The 24,456-nt window shown below is 35.0% G+C and overlaps 2 protein-coding genes across 2 annotated transcripts in view; one reads left to right on the top strand and one right to left on the bottom strand.

Moving 5' to 3' along the window:
- Window positions 1-17,107, top strand: part of LOC131048987 (uncharacterized) — a 185,283-nt gene extending 168,176 nt beyond the window's left edge. The window contains exon 9 of the mRNA XM_057982981.2: window positions 16,738-17,107. Coding sequence (XP_057838964.2) covers window positions 16,738-16,769 — 32 coding nt within the window. The 3' untranslated portion in view covers window positions 16,770-17,107. The remainder of the gene's footprint in view (window positions 1-16,737) is intronic.
- Window positions 17,108-17,666: 559 nt separating this feature from the next.
- Window positions 17,667-20,016, bottom strand: LOC131048988 (probable 2-oxoglutarate-dependent dioxygenase AOP1). Its single transcript, XM_057982982.2, has 2 exons — window positions 19,502-20,016; window positions 17,667-18,513 (listed from the first exon to the last, which is right to left on the bottom strand). The coding sequence occupies exons 1-2, from the start codon at window positions 19,879-19,881 to the stop codon at window positions 17,916-17,918; spliced, it is 978 nt and encodes a 325-aa protein (XP_057838965.2). The 5' UTR covers window positions 19,882-20,016; the 3' UTR covers window positions 17,667-17,915.
- Between the last annotated feature and the right edge of the window lie 4,440 nt (window positions 20,017-24,456).

Raw genomic sequence — 24,456 nt, 5'->3', positions numbered from 1 at the left:
ATAAAGAGGGTAAAAAATAAAATTTTGACTAAAATTTTCTGACGCATTTGGAGGTACAGCTGTATGGATTTTCATGCCTTGAAAAATGTGCCAATAAAAAATCATGCCCCAAATGCCCTTGTTCATCGAAAATAGGCAAATTATATATAAAAACTCATGGAATCAACCTTCTGAATCCAATTGAGAGGTCCTTTTGGCACCAAAATGTACTAAAAAAACAGCTACCCCCAGAAATAGAAAAAAAAAAACTGCACAAACCCCCGAATACACAGATCTGAAGAACAAGTCCCAAAATCTCTCATGAAGAGAACAAGGGCATGCAGATCTGAAGCTCTGATACCATATTGGAGTTGTGTAATGTCCCCTAGTAAATGTGGTCTAATTGTGGTCAAATGTGGAAAATATTAATTACTTTATATTAATATCTCATTCATTAATATAAATAATTAATATTATATGTTCCTATTTATTAAAGCATTTTAATAATGCATTTCATTAACACCTTAACTATTATGGGAATAAAACCAATTTTTGGTGAATAAAAGGATGGCTTCGGGAGATGGGAGGTATGCGTGGAAGAATAGAATTGAAGCTTGCATGTGTTAACACACATCTCATAGATTAATAGCCTTTCGTTAGTCCTCGACTGAGCTATTGGTCATACGATTCTGGAGAAGAATCAATCTTGCTATTTACAGAGTGAAGTTCATAGTGATCCCTAGTTTATATTGCAGAGTGCGTATAAGTGCAAACACAAACAACAAAATCGCGAGTAGCAAACACGACGTCACTCAAACTAAACAACGGAATTACGGGAAGCATACACGGCGTCACACAAACTATCGCCAGTCCCTCTGCAATCAGGAAACACTGCAATGTCTAACCGGGCCTTGGTAACCCGATATCGAGTAGTGTCGCAAACGTTTGCCTTACTGCATACGGGTGGTGCCGTCAATTAACATGGAGGAAGAGATTGCCATCATTGAGGTGTGGAGGAAATGGAAATCGTGTGGAGAATTTTGGAGTATTTGCATATAGTAGAAGTGCAACGTCTTCAAACTTGATGCATATGTACAGACATTATATGCTTTGGTGAATCGACTGCAACCAGAAATTTATCATTCTGTCCTTCTATTGAAGGGTTATAAGTCAACGTGAAGTCTTAATCAACGGACATTACTATCCAATCAGGTGCATCATAAAAAAACTTCTCTGCCTTGTTCTCTGAAGGAATAAATTGATATCAATGTCTGTTTTAGTGAGTTATATGTTTCAGTAATTACTAAAATAGAGTTAGAATCAATGCAAATGAGGAAGACCCCAAATAAAGAAAATAATGTGTAAGGTGTTCATTTTCCACCTTTGACTGTGCTGCATAAATAATCTTCTGCTATGTCTTGGTTATGCAACTGACTGCAATCAAAGCCTAGTTAGGGAATTTTACAGTGGTATTAGAGCTTATAATTCTTGCCTGCCTGTAGGGTGTTCTTGAGTTGGAAATTCATGTAGAATCTATGCACAATTGAGTATGCACCAGGGAAATTATAATTTTCGGAATACTAGGGTCTGACAAAACAGATATCCAAATTCTCCTTTAGCACAGAGTAATACTTCTGTTCAGTTTGCAATTGAGAACAACCATACTGCTATTGACGAAGATATTATTTTTGAAACAAACAATATGGGAGAACCGGAAAACAATAGGGATCTCATAACAACTTTAATTAGAAGTCAACATATATGCAGGACAACGTCAACAAAATGACTAATTTAATGACCCAATTTATTAATCAGCATCAAAATAATGGAAATAATCAACACCATAATGTTTGGGGAAACAATGGGGGTAGAGATGAACATTCTGTTAATAATCAGCTGGAAAGAACAGGAACAACCAGACTTTTTATGCCAACGTTCACTGTTAGAAATGTGCAACCAGAAAACGAACCGACAATTAGAGAATTACAGGATGAGATACACCAATATTGGTTATTATCAGGTGATGATTTTAGATCAACCATGACATTTAGAGAGTACTTGGATGTCAGAATGAAACATAGGCCTAGGAGACAACGTGGGAATAACAGTGAATTGCAGAGGAAAATAGGTAAGATGTCTATCCCTTATTTTGATGGGTCAGGGAAAACAACAACTAGAGCTTGGATGCAGAAACTTGGCACCTACTTCCAATGAAATCCTATGTTGAAAGATGAAGCAATCAAATATGTAGCATTACATCTTGATGGTGTAGCACACAAATGGTGGCACCATGGGCAGGTAACCTTGGGTCATAATCAGATTGTTACATATATTGAATTCACTGAGAAACTTATTGATAGATTTGACTCTAAAGATCCCGAACTTAATCTTAAAGATTTAACTCAGCTTAAGCAATCTAGAACTGTTGAACAATACATTTCTGAATTTGAAAAATTGGCAGTTTTAGTAACTAAAATTTCAGAAAGACACAAAATTGTGATATTCATAGATGGATTGTCTGATTCGCTCAAAGGTTGGGTTAAGTCCTTAAACCCTTCTACTTTACAAACAGCTATTAAAATAGCAAGAGAATTGGAACCATCGTCAAAAGGGAAAGTTTTTAATAAAGCCCCACCAACTAAACCTGAAAATGACAAACAATCTTTCAATAAAGATAATTTCTCTAAAAACAAGTTAGATAAAGGAGAGAGGGAAGAACTCACAAGGAAAAAACTATGTTTCAGCTATAGAGAGTCATGGCAACCAGGACATAGATGTTTGGGAAAGGGAAAAATTCATTACATTGAGGTTGTGCCAGATAGTGACGATGAAGAGAATGTTAATCCTAATATAGAATCTGTACCACAAAACACAAAATTAGGGACAGGTACTAAACATGGAGAAGGGGTAATAGCATCTATGACAGGAACACCCCATTATAATATTTTCAGAGTTAGAGGAGTTTTGAATGGGCAGCGTGTGGTTGTCATGCTTGATAGTGGTTCTACTCATAATTTTATAGATGCAACTCTTGTGGAAAAACGTGGATTGCAAACTGAAAAACATGAAGGTTTTGATGTTAGAGTAGCAGGTGGAACTAATTTGTCCAGTACTCATAAGGTCCCTAAATTGAGTATTACTCTTGGCAATTATACTGTTACTGATGATTTTTATGTGATCGACTTGGCTGATACAAATGTTGTTTTGGGCATTCAATGGATGGAAACATTAGATGAGTACACTTAGAGTTTTAAAAGATTGGAATTTTCTTTTAAGATTGATGATAAGAAAGTAGTGCTTCGGGGTATGTCTAACAGTGGTCCCAAGATTGTTAGTGCTTAAAGAATGGAGGCTATTTTCAGACATGGTGATCTGACATGGTTCTCACAATGTTTAATTTCCAATAAGGTATCGGGATTTGAATCCAAAAATTATCAAGATGATTTGTTGAAAGTATTAGATTCACATAATCTGGTTTTCAATGATATACCTCCAGGAGTTTCGCCTGACAGAGGATTTGAGCATACCATTGAATTAGAGGAAGGTGCAAAACCCGTCATCACAACTCCTTAGAGACATCCTAAAACATTTAGAGATGAAATAGAAAAGGCAATTAAGGAATTGTTGGATCTGGGGCATATCAGGCCCAGTTCTAGTCCATTTGCATCATCAATAGTACTGGTCAAAAAGAAGGATGAGACTCTTCGCATGTGTATAGATTACCGTGCTCTTAACAAAAAGACAATAAAAAATAGGTATCCAATCCCTTGAATTGATGAGTTGTTAGATGAATTACATGGTGCTGTTTATTTTTCTAAAATTGATTTGAGGTCAGGATATCATCAAATTAAGTTAAGAGATCAAGATATCCATAAAACTGCTTTCCGTTGTCATTATGGTCATTTTGAATTCTTGGTTGTGCTGTTTGGGTTAACAAATGCTCCGGCAACATTTCAGTCTTGCATGAATCATACTTTTAACAAACAGTTGAGGAAATATCTGCTAGTTTTCTTTGATGATATATTAATTTACAACAAAACTTGGGAAGATCACTTGAAACATATTGATATTGTTCTTGGGTTAATGGAATCTCAATCACTTTATGCAAAGGCCTCTAAATGTGAATTTGGAATGACAAAATTTTTGTATTTAGGGCATATGATCAGTGCTACAGGTGTACAAGTTCATCAGGAAAAAATAAGAGCAATTTTGGATTGGCCACCGCCACAAAATCTTACAGATTTACAAGGATTCTTTGGATTATGCAGTTATTACAGAAGATTTGTCAGAGGCTTTTCATAGCTCAGGGCACCGTTGATAGATCTTACCAAAAAGGGGGCATTCCATTAGACGGAGGAGGCACAAGTTTTTGAGAAGTTGAAAGAGGTAATGAGTTCTTGCCCAATACTTGCACTTCTAGATTTTAATCAACCTTTTGTCTTGGAATGTGATGCATTTGGTGAAGGAATAGGAGCGGTCCTAATGCAAAATAAACATCCTATAGCGTATGAAAGCAGGAAACTTAATAACCTAGAGAGATTGTATTCTATTTATGACAAAGAAATGTTGGCAATCATACACGCATTGGCAAAATTTAGACAATATTTGGTTGGTGTCAAATTTGTAGTTAGAACTGACCATAACAGTTTGAGATATTTCTTGGGACATAAAGTCTTGAATGACAGACAGCAAAAATGGATCAGTAAGATCCAAGCTTATGATTTCGAAATTGAATATGTGAAAGGTAAAAACAATGTTGTTGCAGATGTACTATATAGAAGCCCTGAAATAAATGCATTATCTGTAGTAATAGCTGATTGGAAATCTTTATTGCTGGTTGAATATTCTAAGGATTCTTTTGCCTGTGATTCGCTAGATGGTAATACACAAGATGATAAATATAAGGTTGTAAATGATATTATCTATTACAAAGACATGATTTATTTGATTCCAGGATCAAAGTTGAAAGAGAAAATCCTCCAATCAGTGCATGATGTTCCTTTAGCAGGGCATCCCGGCTACTTCAAAACTTATCGACAGATAAGGGAAAGATTCACTTGGAAAGGTCTAAAGAATGATGTCCTTCGTTATGTCAAAGAATGCATCACTTGTCAACAAAATAAACCAGAGCATACGTATCCTGCGGGACTATTGCAGCCATTGCCTATCCCATAACAGAAATGGGAAAGTATATCTATGGATTTCATTACAGGCCTACCACGATCTAAAGGTAAAGATTGCATTTTTTTTGTGGTTGATAGATTAACTAAATTTGCACATTTCTTATCTATCACTACAGAATTCACAGTTGTTCAGCTTGCCGAACTATTCTTTCAAGAGGTGTTCCGTTTACATGGTTTACCAAAAAATATAATTAGTGACTGAGATAGCAGATTTTTGAGTATATTTTGGGGGGAACTTTTCAGATTGACAGGTACACAGTTAAATCACAGTACGGGTTATCATCCGCAAATTGATGGGCAGACAGAAATAGTAAACAAGTGGATTGAGGGATACCTTCGTAATTATGTGTCTGGACATCATAAAGCATGGATCCGTTGGTTATATTTGGGTGAATACTGCTATAATACTACATATCATATATCTATCGGTATGGCTCCTTTCAAAGCATTAAATGGGTATGATGCACTATCTTTTATTGATCTTGCTTTCGATCAGAGTAATGTACCCAAATCTCGTGATGTACTTTAGGAATGCCAAGATATATTGAAAGCACTTAAGGAAAATTTACAATGTGCACAGAATCAACATAAAATTTATGCTGATAAGAAGCGTGTTGAGCGTCACTTTGACATAGGAGATTTGGTGTATCTCAGACTACAACCCTATAGGCAGTCATCTCTCAAGCGTAGTGGGGCTGAGAAATTGAAGCCTCGGTTTTATGGGCCGTACCAGGTAATTCGAAAGGTTGGTGCAGTGGCATATGAATTAGACTTACTGGCCGAAAGTAGAATACATAGTGTGTTCCACGTATCTTGTCTCAAAAGAGCTTTAGGTCAACAAGTGAAGGTTTCAGAAAATCTACCACCATTAGATGAGGAAGGAAAATTAGCAATGATACTCGAAGTGATTTTGGAGACCCGTGATAGGCATTTGCGGAATAGGACAATCAGGGAATATCTCATTAAATGGCAGAATTTACCTTTAGATGATGCTACTTGGAAAAATGAGCAGGTTCTTCAACATCCAGAGTTACAGTTGCTTGCGGGCAAGCAACATTTGAGCAGGGGAGACTGTAATGTCCCCTAGTAAATGTCATCTAATTGTGGTCAAACGTGGAAAATATTAATTACTTTATATTAATATCTCATTCATTAATATAAATAATTAATATTATATGTTCCTATTTATTAAAGCATTTTGATAAAGCATTTCATTAACACCTTAACTATTACGGGAATAAAAGCAATTTTTGGTGAATAAAAGGATGGCTTCGGGAGATGGGAGGTATGCGTGGAAGAATAGATTTGAAGCTTGCATTTGTTAACACACATCTCAAAGATTAATAGCCTTTCGTCAGTCCTCGACTGACCTATTGGTCATACGATTCTGGAGAAGAATCAATCTTGCTATTTATAGAGTGAAGTTCACAGTGATCCCTGGTTTATATTGCAGAGTGCGTATTAGTGCAAACAAAAACAATGGAATCGTGGGTAGTAAACACTATGTCACTCAAACTAAACAACGGAATCACGGGAAGCATACACGGCGTCACACAAACTATCGCCAGTCCCTCTGCAATCCGGAAACACTGCAACGTCTAAGCGGGCCTTGGTAACCTGATATCGGGTAGTGTCGCGGAAGTTTGCCTTACTGCATACGGGTAGTGCCATCAATTAACGTGGAGGAAGAGATTTCCATCATTGCGGTGTGGAGGAAATGGAAATTGCGTGGAGAATTTCAGAGTATTTGCATACAGTAGAATTGCAGCGTCTTCAAACCTGATGCATATATATAGACATTATATGCTCTGGTGAATCCGCTGCAACCAAAAATGCACCATTATGTCCTTCTATTGAAGGGTTATGAGTCAACGTGAAGTCTTAATCAACTGACATTACTATCCAACCAGGTGCATCATAAAAAATTTCGCTGCCTTGTTCTCTGAAGGAATAAATTGATATCAATGTTTGTTTTAGTGAGTTATATGTTTCAGTGATTACTAAAATAGAGTTAGAATCAATGCAAATAAGGAAGACCCCACATAAAGAAAATAATGTGTAAGGTGTTCATTTTCCACCTTTGACTGTGCTGCATAAATAATCTTCTACTATGTCTTGGTTATGCAATTGACTGCAATCAAAGCCTAGTTAGGGAATTTTACAGGTTGAGGAAAAATCAACTCTACAACTCGCAGAGATCACCTGCATGCAAACTTGTCACAGAAAGATAGAAGCAAAAAAGCTATGGAGGCCAGAATTCAAAGATCCAGAAAAGAGGAGTCATATTGATTGTGCAACAAGAATGCAATTCAATAATTACAATTGTTATGAAAATACAAAGAGAGAATCCTTATAAGAGGATACTCGAAACCCTAAAGGTGAATACCCTAAAGAATTATAAGATTCCTAAGTTTAGCTTAAGCATAGAGTATAATAGACTAATAATTAAATAAATAATTATTAGCTAATAAAAGATAGTCAGACAGAGAATATTAGGAAAAAAGTCAAAAAATTCTAGATTTAGCCATTAGTCCTTTGAAATTGAAACATTCAATGAAACATGGGACATATAAGCGTTATAAAACATGCAAATGAAAGTTACCATGCAAAAATCTATCACTACAAGTATAATCAATATGAATGGAAAAGGGCCTTTCATACAATAGGTGGTGTTGCTTATGCTTATGCAAAGGTTGCCATATCCATGTAAGGGCATCAACATAATGACCAATTTCTTTTACAACAATTTAGAGGTATGAGGTATGTAAGTTTATGTCCAACTGTGCTATGTTCTCTTATGTTAGGGTTTCAAGCAGATCTGAAGCAAATATGAACTAACAATTATATGTAGATTTAAATACAAAAGATAAAGAAATAAAACAGGACACAGATAACACAGAGATTTAACGTGGTTCACCCAGAATGGGTTACGTCCACCATACACAGCCGTCCAATCTTTCTTATTATTGAGCAAAAACAGTACATCGATCTTGCAATGCCTTAAGCATCCCAACCGCTTATAACATGCGTTTTTAGGGCAACAAACAAAGTCGGCCTTTTTAGGGTTTTATTGCAATGTCGGTTTTCATCAACAAAAAAACGACAAATTTTTTTTTCTCGGGGGCTGTCGCCCTCAAACCCCCGCAGCGGGCTTCGCCCGCTTTCCCGAGGCCCAACTCGGCCTCAGACTCCGACGAGAATACGCGCTGCGTGTACAGTACTTTGCTGATAAGTCACCACGTATCAACACTCTTATTCACTTTTTACCCTATCTCTGAATTAAAATTTGTTTATATTCAACCCACCAATATGTTATAATCAAAGTATCAAGGCTTACGGAAAATTAAACATCGAAATGAAAAGCTGCACCTTAATGCTATGAAATCCAAAAGTTTTAAAACTTCAATAAAATATGAAGGTGTTAGACAATGGCCATGAAGACATTATGCTAAAAATTCATGGTCCTAAATTCTAAGCAACAACGATATATTGGAACATTTGATACAAAAAAATAGTATGCCTATTCTTATGATATTGTTGCCATATCAATGAGAAACATAAAGGAAATTTAAAATTTCCTCCATATGAATTTAGATTAATTAAGTAACCAACTTAATTTTCTTCTTTGCTTTGGCATCTTGTTCCAAATTACATATAGATTGTATTAACCCTACTAGGATGTTGCAAGATGCGTGCTTTTGATTATACAATCAAGAATTCAATAGTGAAACATCTTACATTGGAAGCTAAAACATACAAATTTGGCAACATGGAGATGAACATTTCAATGTAGTCTTCAACAAAAAGGATGGAGAATGTTGGGAAAATGGTGTCTCAACCTTGCATTTATAGAAGGTTACTATTTATAGTAAGTTTTCATTTGGGCACGAATTGGTTCAAAATTTTTCCCAATGCTTAAGATTGGTTAGATAAGTGTGCCGACAAATTTTCGTTACAAAATTATAATTAAATTTGAAGATATTAAAGTTTTTGTTTTTGAAGGGTGCGATGAAAGGTTAAATTTAATTTTGAGGATTTTAGAGGCTTCAAAACATCCTATAAAGTGGGTTTAGCCGGTTATGAGGTGATAGAACACTTCATGAGCTTTTCGGTGCTTCAAATAGTTCGTCAATCAGACACTCAATCTACAAGTTATGGCCTTCAGAAGTTTGTTCTCTTGAAAAAGGTAATTTAAAAATGCATTAGGCACATAAATGAGCTATAAAGGGGGAACACGTATTGATATGTGTTTTGACACATCATAGGGCATCTAGATTGGAGATAAGGCCGGTTCCACTTTATTGGGTGGTTTTAGTCCATGGTTTTGTAATACAATTTGATGGTTTCATGTATTGTATATCCTATATATGAGGTGCGTGAGATAGAGGTTGTGTGTAAGAGTCTTATAGCTATTTACCTCTGAATCTTTGGTTGGTGGTACTCCCATGAAGAGTTTTCTCTGCAAGTATATTGTTATCTATTATTGATTTTTGAATAATATATTGGACAACTTTTGAAGTGTGAGATTTTTTTTTTTGAAAGGGTTTTCCTCACGTAAATCACTGTGTTGTGGTATGCATGCTATGATGTCTATTTCTGTAAAGTTTATCTAATTATTGTTACGATCTGAAGTTTTTGCATTATCCTCCTCTCAAGGTTAGTGTAGGAAGTTGTTCCACTACTTAACTTCTTTACAAGTGGTATCAGAACTTGATCATCTTTGTTTTCAGTTGTGGGTTGTTGGGTTTTTTGAACTAATCTAGATTTGAGTGAGAGCTTGTGCAGAATATACTTTTTCCTCTTGTTGCAGGAATCTTTAGATGACAAGTTTGTTAAGGAGAATAGAGGTGGAGAAATTTTTTGGATGTAATTTTGAGACGTGGAAGTTGAAAATGGAGGATCTGTTAATAGATCGAGATCTGTGGGATGTTGTTGATGCCAATATCTCAAGACCTTCAGATCCTTTTGTGATTGCTCAATATGATGTTTTGGATCGTAAAGCCAAGGGTCGAATTGGATTGTGCCTGGTAGACTTTGTTCTAATCAATGTCCACGAAGAGACCTTTGCAAAGAAGTTATGTACCAAGCTTGGTGAAATGTATCATGCCAAATCTTTATTGAATCAGATTTTCTTGAAGAAGGAATTGTATTCCTAGAGAATGGAAGAGGATGGACAGATAACATACCACCTAGAAGCATTTAATATGTTGTTGTCTCAATTGGTATCTATTAGTGTTAAGATGGATAAGGAGGAGAAATGTTAGATCTTGTTTTATTCTTTGCTTGATTTGTAGGATTCTCTTGTTATGCCTATCGGTAGTACTTCTGTTGTTTTGAAGTCTAAATATGTAGTAGATTCCTTTCTTGGAGAAGAGATGCGGAGGAAGGTATCCTTCAGTTCGAAGGAAGCTTAATTGTTCGCGAAATACCTAAGGAAAAAGAAGGGAAGAATGAGAAGCGTAATAAATCTAGCCTAAAGGGAGATCATAATCTCTTGGAAAGTAAAAAATAATGTGTTGGAATTGCGATAAACAAGACGCATTCGTAAGGACTAGGAAGAAGAATATAAAAAAGAAGTTCGATTTTGATTCCGAGTTCGAAAAGGAATATGGTGATGCATTCATTGCAGTTTTGACTACTCATCCAGGTAATGATGCATGGTTGATTGACTCAGGTTCATCTTTTCATATGACTTCTAATAGAGATTGGTTTTTTGAATATGAAGAATTTAATGGAGGTAAGATGTACTTGGGTGATGATTCACATTTAGATATTGTTGGTCACAATAAAGTTAGAGTTAGGTTTTGTGATGGTAGAATAAAAATAATTAACAACGTGTTGCATATTTTTGGATTAAAACAAAATTTATTATCTGTGAACAAACTGATTGATGTGGGTGTGTAGGTAGTCTTTTCCAATGCAGGATGTAAAATGGTTAAGGGTGCTATGGTGATTGGTAGAGGTGTCAGATTTGACACTTTGTATAAGCTAGGGCATACACTGTTGAGTGTAATAGCACTTCTATAAAAATTAAATTTGTGGATACTTAATTGGAAAATTTGAGGGTTTCATCTACAATGGATGGACATGGATTTTGGGTACCCAAGGGTGCTCTTTCTTTTAAAGTAAAGTTACATGCAAAGAAGACTATGTTATGGCACCAAAGACTTGGTCACATTAGAGAAAAGGGTCTTAAGGATCTTGAAAAATAAAAACCTTTTTGAAGGTTTGAATGATTGTAATCTTGACTTTGATTTTTGTGAGCATGATATTTATATAAAACAAAACTGTGTTTAGTTTTACTCGAGTTCTCATAAATCTTGTGGTGTTTTGGATCTATTCATTCTAATGTGTTTGGTCTTGTAGATGTTCCTTCCATTGGAAAATCCACATATTATTTTTCATTTATTGGTTATTATAGTAAAGGACGCATGCATATTTTTTAAAGAGTAAATTTGAAGTTTTTAGTCATTTTAAAGAATTTAAAGCAATGGTTGAGTTGTAGACTAGAAAAAATAAAATGTTTGAGTGTTGAAAATGGCGGTGAATTTTTCTCTAATGATTTTGATAGATTTTGTAAAGAATGTGACATTAATAGACAAAAGACAACTCTGTATTCTCCACAACAAAACAAAGTTGTAGAAATAATTAACAAGAGATTGATAGAGTGTTAGGAGTATGCTGAGTGCTGTTGTTCTAGAACAAAAGTTTTGGACTGAAGTTGTTGCCACTGCTTGCTTCCTGATTAACAAGTCTCCTACATTAACTTTTGTTGATAAAACCCCTGTGGAAGCATGGTCAGGTCACAAACCTTCATTGATACATCTTGGAGTTTTTGGTTGCGAGGCATATGCACATGTGCCGAAGGAGAAGTGAACAAAGTTGGAGAACAAGGTTGTGAAGTGTGTCTTCATCGGATATAGTTATGGTTTGAAAGGATACAAGATTTGGGACCCTATTGCACAGAAGGCAATACATATTAGAAGTGTTATTTTTAGAGAAATCAATTCTCCTTACGTTCAATTGCAGCTAGAACTAACTAAACAGGAATATGTGATTCAATTACCTTCTACACTTGAAATAGTTGAATCGAGACCACTTGATAGGCAAGAAATTGAGGATAGCTCATCTAGCTCTGAATCTTTAGAAGAGGAGGAAGAACCTCCAACTCAGCTTGTTCGAAGGTTTGCAAGACATAAACAACCACTAGAAAGGTATTCACTTGATTATTGTAGATGTATTTTTGCTTTGAATACTAATGTGGATGAATCTAGATCTGTAGAAGAGACATTAGATATGAATGATGCAAAATCTTGGAAGATTGCTATGCAAGAAGAAATGACAACTTTGAAAAAGAATGATGCATTGAATCTTGCACCATTGCCAGAAGGACGAAAACCTGTTGGATGTAAATGGGTGTTCAAGGAAAATACCATTTCAAATGGAGGTATGGAGAAGTATAAAGCAAAGTTGGCTGCAATAGGCTACTCTTAGGTTTAGGGTGTTGATTATGGTGAGATATTTTCTCCTGTTGCAAAAATGACATCCATTAAATTTTTGTTTTCTATTGTTGTTACGTATGATTTAAAAGTTGAGCAAATGGATGTGAAGACTGCTTTCCATCATGGTTATTTGGAGGAGGATATTTATATGATATAACAAGAGCACTTTGTGGTAAGAGGTAAAAGTAATTTGGTCGGTAAATTGAAGAAATCTTTGTATGGCCTCAAGCAGAGTCCTAGGATGTGGTACTCAAAATTTGATACATGTGTTGAGTTTGAAATTTGAGCGTTCTAAATGAGATCACTGTGTTTATTATAAATCTGATGGTGATCATTTCCTGCACATTGCATTATATATTGGTGATATGTTATTCATTGGTAACGAAAAATATATGATTTCAGAACTAAAGTCTCAACTTGTTGCTAAATTTAAAATGAAAGATCTTGGTACAACAAAACATATTCTTGGGATGAAGATTAGAAGAGATAGAGTGAACAAAAAGCTATGGTTAGGCCAAAGTAAGTATGTGAATTTAGTTTTACAGAGGTTCAACTTGCAGGATTGTAGACCATTGTGTGTTCCTTTTACAATTGGAACAAATTTATCCATTTCAGATTGTCCTACATTCCCGTCAGAGATGGAAGACATGGGCATAGTAACTTACCCAGAGTGCAGTTGGAAGGTTGATGTATGCTATGGTCTGTACTAGACTCGACATTTCCCAAGCAGTGGGAGTTCTTTCCATATTTATGTCTAATCTTGGTAGAGTTCATTGGGATGTAGTTAAAAGAGTCTTCAAATATTTGAATGGTACCTCAAAGTATTCTTTGTGTTATCATGCTAATTTGGTAGGAGAGATGATTTCCTTTGATATTCATGGTTATGTGGATTCAGACTGGGTAGGTGATATTGATAGAAGAAGATGCACCAATGCTTATGTGTTTACTTTATTTGGTGGTGCAATTAGCTGGATGAGTAAGCGATAGGTTGTGGTTGCTTTGTCCACTACATAAGCAAAGCATATGGAAGTTACTCATGCTTGTATATAAGCCATTTGGCTTAAAAGCCTATGTTCAAATATTGGAATAAAACAAGGTGCAATGATAGTTTATTTTGAAAGCTAAAGCATGATCTGCCTAGCTAAGAACTCAACATTTCATGCTTGGACCAAACACATTGATGTCCAAAATCATTTTGTTAGAGATATGGTCGAAGATGGCAGGGTGAAGCTGGTTAAGGTAGAGACTTTGATGAGTGTTGCAGGTTCTTAAACTAAGGCTGTGAACATAGAGAAGTTTAGTTGGTGTTTGGAGTCTATGGGCCTCATGGCCCCTGACAATTAATTTATTTTGTAGATACTCCCTTTGCTCTTACAAGGTGTATGACAAGTGGAAGAATGTTGGGAAAATGGTGTCTTAACCTTGCATTTACATAAGGTTGCTATTTATAGTAAGTTTTCATTTGGGCATGAATTTGTTCAAAATTTTCCCCTAAGCTTCGAATTGGCTAAATAAGCATGCCGATAAATTTTTGTTGCAAGATCATAACTAGATTTGAAGATATTAAAGTTTTCTTTTTTTAAGGTTGTGATGAAAAGTTTAAGTTTAATTTTGACTTTAGAGGGTGTAACCAACATAGTGGGTTATGAGGTGATAGAACACTTCACGAGCTTTCGAGTGCTTTAAACGATTCATCAATCAGACACTCAGTTCACAAGTTATGGCCTTTGGAAGTTTGGTCTCCTGAAAAAAGAAATATAAAAATGCATTGGACACATAAATGAGCTGTAAAATGGAGGAACACGTGTTGATGTGTGTTTTGACATATCATAGGGCATCTGGATTGGAGATAAGGTCGGTTCCGCTTTCTTAGTTGGTTTTAGCCTATGGTTTTGTAATCCTATTTGACGGTTTCATGTATTGTATCTCCTGTATATGAGGTGCATGAGATTAAGGTTGTGTGTATGAGTCTTATAGCTATTGAGTTACCTCTGAATCTCTGGTTGGTGGTACTCCTATAAAGAGCTTTTTTTGCAAATATATTGTAATTTGTTATTGATTTTCGAATAATATATTAGGCAGCTTTTGAAGTGTGGGTTTTTTCTTCCGAAAGGGGTTTCCCCATGTAAATCATTGTGTTGTGGTATGCATACTATTATGTCTATTTCTGTTAAGTTTTTGTAACTGTTGTAATGATCTATAAAAGTTTTTGCATTATCCTCCTCTCAAGGTTACTGTAGGAAGTTGTCCCGCTACTTAACTTCCTTAGAAAGAAGACTTGTTTGTTTCTAGGAGGCACTTTATGTAATTTTTAGGTACAACTATCTCTCTTCCTACATATCTTACTACTAGCAAGAGCGACATTTTCGTTGAAAGCTCTATGCAAGAACATCCCTTGTCTAGCATTTGTCTTAATCTTGAAATGTTACCTTCATTTGTTATTGAATGTCATAATTTGATAATTTGTTGTTAAAACATAATTATTGATCATTTGAGTATTCCATGCTTATATTCATTTTCTTATCCTTACACCTCTATTGTATAGTCTTCTTTTGACCCCAACAACATTGCCAATAATCCATTCAAACACTCTTGTTGCACTCACTTTGCAAAACCATGCTCAAAACCAATGACTTGTTCATTTCTTGAAAGATTGTAGTACTGCAACATCATTTGATATTTCTAGCATATTTCCAAAAACATATTTTACTTCTAACATAGAAAATTCTATTTCTAAGAATTTCTATATAGATCTAGGTTTGTTGGACCAATCAATCTAAAAGTTCCTTACTTAATCCAATCCACAAAAAAACCATATTGACTATGTATTATTAGCCTTCCTTATTATGACTATTACTAGCATTCTAATATTTGGAACTAATAATGTTACATCCGATTTTTGTAATGTTCACATAAAACCCTACACGCTAAAATTACCAATGTATGTACTTGAATTGGTATCAACTTCTATAACTCAAATAATAGGTGATGCATGTTCCTAAACATCAATGCTTTAGTTCTTTTGTCAATCACCTAGGCACTTTTTAGGAGATTTCTCAACAAAATAATTACGAGATAGTTGATATGGACACTTGAGAAGACTTTAGTCATAATGAATAAGAATGTCTTCTTAATTGTTTCATTTTTATTTCTCAATATTTGTACCTTTAAAGCACAAATATATGACATTTTTCATGATAATTCAATTTAAAATAGATAATGTTCTATGTTAAGAAATTAAATGCATTCCACAATTAAATTTTATAAGATCTTGTTTCGATGCAAAATCCATTGATTTCACTTAAAATTTAATTCATTGACAATGATTAATTGCACTTAATGAAAAGAAATGTCAAGTCTATTCTTTGCTCAATATTAATGTTGCTTCTTGTTATAAATAATCACTTAAAAGTTTAGTAATTCCACCAACTTTGCACAAATTTCAACAAAAGAAAAACAAGTAACATCACTATTGTGAGACAACAAACATTTCTGAGCAAATTCATGACATGTTACACATGTTGGTGGGAGGAATAAGATGCAACACATCTCTTATAATTTTATGACTCTAAACACCTTTTTTTTTTCTCTATTGATATTGTTAAATTATCAAACTATATAACTGCATGTATACATACATACATAACTCTCTCTCTCTCTCTCTCTCTCTCTCTCTCTCTCTCTCTCTCCATATGTATATATGCATAAATATGTACTTTAAGTAGCTTGAGAGAGAAAATTTTGATTCAAGATTATTTTCAACTTTTGTAGATTCTTTCCAATTTCACTCATTTTATTATCAACAATAATATCTACATTTTACTTGTGTATAGTAGTATTAGTATTATTGTGATTTATATTGCATTCAAATAAAAATTTACTTCACAAAATCTATGTTACAATAATTTGTGCTTTTAGTGTTTTTTTAAAATTTTATTTTATTTTATTTCCATTAAATTCTCTTTTTGTTGAACCAAATTTGAGTTTTAAAAGTTTTATTTTATCAAATTCAAATTCTCTATAGAGACATGGAATTGATTATGGTAGCTAAAGTCTAGTGCTCTTCAATGTAGGTCACTTATCAAATCCACACGAACATTTTTAGTGAAAAAGGACATGCTTCAAGGGAGAAGAAGAAAGGAGATTAACTTGTTGAAAGATTGAAAATCATTTTGAATGAATGTAAAGAGAATATCAAGAAGAGATGGTCTTTTACATCGATGCAATTATGAACATATTAATAAGGCCAAACGAGTTCTACTTCATTGTTACATCCCTATAACCACCTTGAGCAAAATTAAGAAATTACGAAATTAGAATGGATATAAAAGGATGAGAAGTCCAAACAAATATTTAGATGTAGGGTTGTGAAGGTTATGGGTATAAAAAATTGTGAATTATGAATAAATATTTAGGTGTGAAGGTGTTGAGTGAAGATGTGTTAGCTTGAAGTTATATTTTTTCTTATATAGAGGAAGATGTTCGATATTCCTTTTTAATTCACTTTTATTTATTTAAAAAAAGATTTATGACATAAAACAATTAATAAGTTGCATGAATAAAATGTTTTGAATAAATAAAGATAAATAAATCTTAAACATAGTATATATATACAAAAAATCATATTTATATTTTTTAATAAAATGTATATTTATTTTTAAAATTCAAAATATATTTTCAAAATTGATATATATATATATAAAATTTGACATAAAATATTTTATCATATTAAAAACTCAAATAGAAAACCAGTGATCACTACAATTAAAATTTTGATGATTTGTATCTTCTCTTAGTATCTTCATAATTAACTACATAAATGTTAGTATCTTCAAAATTAACTATATAAATCTTAGGAAACTCCCTTGATTGTTCTTATCATGCATAGTACACTTTGTTTATTAAATGTGAGATTTTTAGTTTGCAAGTTCTTCATGACAATCAGGTAACCTTTTCTATACATCATTATCATCTCATATAATTCTCAAAACTTTTGCGCAGGAAAACAAAATAAAATAAAATTAGATAAACTTTACCAGAAAAGGTGAGCCATTAATGGCTAACAAAATAAAGGTAGCATGGTTATTAGTCTCTGTCATTAAAATATGACAGAAAGCAAAGTTTTTATTTTATTGAACGAAGCTGAATACAAGTATATAAGCTGTTTAAAAAGTAATATAACAGAACGTTGACAGTAAGCTGTTTAAGTAATATAACTATTAATTGTTCCATTACCCTTTTCTTCTAAGATTCATTCATTCAAAATGTGTGCAAAGTTTTCAAGGTACTTTTCTTCAGTCTCTGTTAAGAAACTCTGCCTGTTCATTAACCTCAACCGCTTTTTGGGCTGCCAGAAGTTACTGTAATCTGCATAAATAAAGGGTTTGTAAAGGCGAGGATGATCATTGTCCACCATCTGAGGAGGTGCATTTATGAGGGTTTCATCTGAGAAGAAATAAAAGAATGGCACTGAAACCCTAGAATAACCCTCACATACTACTCTGTGTAGTACATTGTGAATCCTGCCATTACTCCATGCTGTAAATGAATCACCCATGAATACCACAAGACTGTTATCCAGAGGTTTCACATCTACCCACTTCCCTGACTTGCTTTCAACTTGAAGCCCCCCTGTGCTATCTTGGTACATTACCACAATACAATTTTGGTCTGTGTGAGTTGTAGAACCTCCTTTTTTATGGGGAGGTGGGTTATAGTAGTTCATGCGCAGGTGACCCACAAATTGAAATGAGGAATAGTACTCGCTTAGCCCAAAACTTCTCAGGATCAGTTTGATGATATTGTTTGTAAGCTCTTCAACTCCACAGGTATAAGATTCTATGATTTTGCTGCAAGGTCAGCACATTATAATCAAATTGGGTTCTATCTTTCAAAAAAAAAAAAAAATCATCAGATTCCTACATCAACAAACTTCTTAGGAGATGGAAGAAAGGTCTTTTAAGTTTTAAATCTTTTTTTAAACTCAAGCTAAGAGTGTTGGGCGAGAGGTCAATTTGTGCAAGGTCTGATATCGTTCGAGTGGAACCCCGGGATCCCAGCTTTGCCTTTTGTTTGTAGTTTTTGCAGCTTGGCTGTGGCGTTACCTCACTCTTTTTGATCTGGTTGAATAGTTCTATCTATCTCATTGCGTATAGGTTTGATTATATTGATGTTTTACAAGAATTTTTTTATTATATTGTATAAGAGTTTGGACTCTTTCGAATCAATTTGATTATATTGTATAAAGATTGAAACCCTTTCAAACCAACAAATTTCAATAATATCTCCTTACTGTCAAAAGAAGGAAGAAAGGTCTTCTAAATCTGTTTCCCAATTCATGCTATAGTGTTGGGCTGCAGGATCTCATATTGTCTAAGTGAGATCCAACTTTATCCTTTTAGTCTGGTTGAGTGTTTGATTTCATAGTGCATGTTTCCTCTGTCTTTTCACTATGTTGTACAAGTTATTGTGCACAGTTTCTGATATTATTTGTATAAATTTATTTCTTCAATGTGTACTATCAAACTCCACCATTCATCATAAAAACAAAAGAACAAAATAAGACAAGACAAAAAAGCAAAACAATATGAGCACTATCCCTCATTTCATGTTGTGCAAGGTTCAGACCCTCTCAAACCCACTTATAATATCAAAATCAAACATCAATAATGTGGAAAAACTTAATTGATGGATTATGTAAGGAAAGGCTTCTATGATTAATTGTCAATTTTTTTCCCTAACTACCAGATTTCAGGGCGGTTCATCAGATTTTACACGAAAAATTTCTAGTAATTGATTGTTCAAAGAAAAAAATGTAAGTTTTTTTAATACAAGTACCGGATTTCTGGGTTTCCCTGAGGCCATAGATGCTCAGAAAATTTCTTGATTGCTGTGGGATCTGGCGCTCCATGGACACCGATGCTCTCATAGAAGGGCACCCCAGCTAAGTCGGCCATATAGCTGACATTCCATCCCCCTGAACCATGTTTTTGTTTTGTCTCTTTGGCAAGTGCAAAGATTTGTCGTGCAACTGAATCCATTTGATGAATAATCTCTTCCTTGATCCCATGATTTATGACCAGAAAACAACCCCATTCTTCACAAGCTTTCCTCAGCTGAGCAAAAGTGCTTTCTGTGTCATGATCATGGAGGCCATGATTTAGCAGAGAAAGGTCAATGATAGGTACTTGTTCTTCATCGTTTATCTCACAAGACATGGTGGAGATGGAGATGATGATTACAAGAAAGCCTTTTCTGTAAGAGTATGAATTTGACCTAAGGGTGCTGGCATAGAAATCTCTGTATCTTGAAAGTTGCAAAACAATTTAGAACTCCAATTTCTCAACAACTCGAGAAATCTCTATATCTTGAAAGCTGAAAAAAAATAGTTTAAAACTCAAATATAAATTATTTGAATCTTAAATTATTTTGCAACTTTCAAGATAAAGAGATTATTTTTTTATGGATAGACCTCCTAATAATATGAAATATTATTAAACAGAGATAATTGAATGCTTATCATTATATTAAGGCTAAAACCACTGCTCTAAAATAGTTTACAACTTGTATCTTTCACAGTTAATCGTAGAATTCAAACAAGACATTCATGCTGTAAAATTGAGAGAGCTTGGCACAAGACTGTACCACTACCCTCTTCTATAGTGCTCAATGATATCTTATATTTTTTTGATCGTGTTTTTATGTTGAATTTCATATCTTCTAATTTTCTATTGGACTAAAGTTAAAATGATATAATATAATATAACCATAATTAAATAAAATATAATATAATAATATTATTAATAATATAATAATATTATTAATAATATATTAATTAAATTTAATCTATTTTTTTAAAAGTTTATATATATATATATATATATATAACAGTCCATTATTCAAATAAAAGGCATGGGACATTTACTAGATTTAAATTAACATGATTTTATTTTTTACTAGATTATTCTGTGGTATTTTTGTTTTCTATATCTTGTAATTTTCCACTAAATTAAAGTTAATATAATATGATCATAATATAATAATATTAATAATCCCTTGTTTTTGATTAGTAAAGCAACATTAACTAGGACGTTGACCCTTAACATAGTAAAAAACCATCAACATACAACAAGCAACATCAAGAGATATGGTGTTGGCAAAAAGAACAACAACTCAAAGATAGTTAGAAATAAACACAGTCAGATAGGCAAGGAATCCTATCCAACCAGAGAACCGAAAAGACCCCACTCAAGGGGGGGGGGGAAGCCACCCAAACCCTAATGAGGGGGGGGGCGTGTCGGGGGGGGGGGGTTGGGGAAAGGGAGAAAACTTCCCCTTCCACTTGCGAGCAACCAGAGTCCATGCAATGCTGTCATTAGGTCCATCAAAACAGAGACCAACTGGAAGGGATATCACAGGGTTACAAATAGTGGTGTCAACAGGGTGCTGCACTAGAACGATGGGAGGCTGTTGTAGAGCAATAGTAGGCTGTGACGAAACAACAACAACAACAACAGGGGAACGCGACTGCAAAACATGAGAAGTAGAAGTGGGGACCTCAAGAGATGAGGCCACAAAAGGAGCAACAAGAGCATCAGTAGTCGTGAGGGGCACAACATCGACATCATCCTCATGAGAGGAGCCAACAAACGCAGAGTCAATGAAATTGATTGTTAAGTGATTAGCAGTAGCATTCTTCCACCAAGTAGAAACACCTTTGTGGCATGAAATAGAGCAGACTGAAGCAAGATGACATGTAGAGAAGCATTGCCTGCAACGGAAGGGGAGGCCCTCAAAATCCAGCAGTTGTGACCAAGGCATATCCCCCACCATAAGAACCACACCTCCCAGGATAGGAGAGGAGATGTCAATGTCCACAAGAATGCGGGCAAAGGTAGTGTGGTCCATTGAGGACGTAGCTTCATTGACCTTCAGGAAATGACCAATAGAGTTATTGACAACCTCATAACAAGAGTGCTCCCAAAAATGAAGAGGGAGATTGACGAGCTAAACCCAAACTGGACGCACATTAAGTGGTTCAGTGAGAGGGTTAAAAGAAGTTGTCCAAGGCTTAACAGAGAGGGAGTGCACTCCCCAAGCCACAACTTGTCCAAGGCCAAATCCTGATCAGCGGAAGATGTGAATGAAGTGACAAAAAAGCCTTTAGCACAGGGGAAAAAATCAATATTGAAAGCAACCAAAGGCTGCCAAGAGTCACTTACCCAGCGATGAAGGTCCGGTAGAGAAGGCTAGAGCCCATAGAATCTGCACACAAGAGCACAACATTGGTAGAAGACAATGTTGTCCATGACATCCTATCCACAAACTACCACAGGGGAGGATTTAGCATAGGGAAGAGGACAAACCCCCTTCGAGGGTTGGGAGGAAGATTTGGCCACACAAGCAAAGCTATGCTTGCCAGCAAGCTTGGGCGAAGAACCAACAACATCAACAATAGTCGACAAAACCGCAACCCCAAAATCCATAGGGTCAACAACAAAAGGACCCCCAATTGGAGAACTGGGGGGTGTGGGTGTTGCACTAGGAAAATCCCCATGGGAGCATGGGGAGCCGCAACAACAACCACCCAAGGAGCATCAAACCAAACAACAACAACAACAACAATATCAAACAGACCGTGAATCTAAGGAGCAGAAACCTCCACATGAGGAGTAAGAGGGGGAAGTTTGAAGATGAGGGAATGCCATAGACATCCATAACAGATGACACCGTAGGAGAAGAAACCACCATCAAAGCAGAGGCACCGACAACACCGTTCAAATTGAGAGAGGTGGGAGAGCCGTTGGGGAGAAGCGGGAGATACATTATTCGATTGACTTTCCCTTGTTAATAGGGTCTCGAAGGTTGATTTTCAACGTAATCCAAGGGATAATGCCAAATTGCCCAAGCCTAAAATTGGATGGATTAAAGTAAACTTTGATGGGGCATCTAGAGGAAATTTAGGGTCAAGTGGGATAGGATGCCTTGCAAGAGACCATGAAGGCAAAATTTTATGTGAAAGGAGCATACATCTGGGGGTGGTAAAGAATAATGAGGCAAAATTTAGAGTTGCACTTCTGGGAATTCAATGTGGACATTATATTGGCACTTGCAGGATCCACCTAGAAAGCAACTCCCTCAAAATGACAAATACTATTAGAAAAAATGCCACTCACAATTGGAAACTAGAAAAATGACTAAGATCGATTAAAGAAATTACATCCAAGCTTCTAGGGTTTTAAATCACACAAATATTGGTGATCCCACAATACTGGGTTGCACTTTTTGGTACATCCTGATTTTTGCTGAAATCATAATTTTTTTAAGAAAATATAATGATTTAAGCCTTAAGAGGTCCCATTCGAAGTAACTAATTTAAAAAAGTTAGATTAAAGTCTCTTAGATCAAAATCCCTTGAATAGAACCTCACTACTCTTAAACCATACCTATAGTGGAGTCTCCTTCGCATATATGAAAATACTGATAAAAAACCACTTTTACATTAGCTTTTGGAGGTTCAAATGAATTCATTTAATTTTTTTTTTTTTTTAAAAGTATGTAAGTCCTTATTATAAGCTTTCCAAATAGTATAACTTTTAATACATTTAATTTCATTAATATATTTATGTTTTATTTCTTATAAATGTAGTTTTTTCATCAAACATTAAGGATTGTGTTTCACACGTGGAAAAATTGAAAATTAGAGAATAAAAAATCGTAAGATATATCTTTTCCCTAGGTATTGATATCCTCATTTCAACACAAAAAGAAGAAGTTAAATCAAATGCCTACAAAAAAAGTTATACATTAGATAATACATCTCTGTCCAAATTACAATTACTTTGACTTCAAAAATTCACACACACACATATAACAAAAAATTATGGAAAAATATCCATGCACTAGATATTTGTGTAATAAATCTATATTGGTGGCTTCCTCAACATTTTATGTCTCTGTATAATTTTTACAATTTTTTTTTAATTGTGCATTGGAAGGAATGACTTCTTGATTCCCAAAACTTACGTTGTGCTCCTTACTGGGTTATATCCTCCTTTTTTGAAGTTTGATTCCATGTGGGTTTTGTGGTCTTTGCCACTTGTTGAACATGTTCTTGAATTCTCTCTTGGCTTGCATTTTTAGTATTTTTGGGTGTACTATTCTGGGAATGTTGTAGCCGCTATTTCTCTTATTTATGCCTCCACATAACTTTGGATGCTCAACTCTTGGTTTTCCCTCACTTCCTTCTCGTCGTCTTTGGCTCAAGGTAGATCTTTGCAGTCTTTATTTGGTGTAACATGTGTGTTCATCACTATGCAGATATAGGTAGATTTTGATGGGGCTCTCTTCTGCATGTGGTTGGGAATTTCATGCCCCTGCTTTCCTAGTCCATTGTTTTTATGACTCCATTGGTTGTTCATTCATTGCCTATTGTTGGTGGCATCAGGTCTCTTTCTTTAACCTTCTTTGGTTCCTATGTTATATTTTTCTGCACCCTTCTTTGTCTCTACCTTTACTTCGACATCGTTATGGCTTACTAGGTGCTGCTCAAGAAAATTCATTAAGATGCACGGGTGTGAAGACGATCTTTACCTTCACCATCCATTGTCACGAGGTGGAAGACACCTTGACTACCCTTCTTGGTCCCAACTAGATGCTTTTCAACTTGTCAGGCCTCCCCTCTTTTACCGCTTCATTGTTCACCTCCATGGTGATGGATCTCTAGTGGTTGAAGGACAAGACCAAGCCCTTGGTTGGCTACTTTGTCCATCCCTCATTGTTCTCTTGGGAGG

Source organism: Cryptomeria japonica, chromosome 4, assembly GCF_030272615.1.
Source record: "Cryptomeria japonica chromosome 4, Sugi_1.0, whole genome shotgun sequence".
Lineage (NCBI taxonomy): Eukaryota > Viridiplantae > Streptophyta > Pinopsida > Cupressales > Cupressaceae > Cryptomeria > Cryptomeria japonica.
Note: the sequence above shows the minus strand (reverse complement) of the source record. Positions and strands in the feature narration are given on the sequence as shown.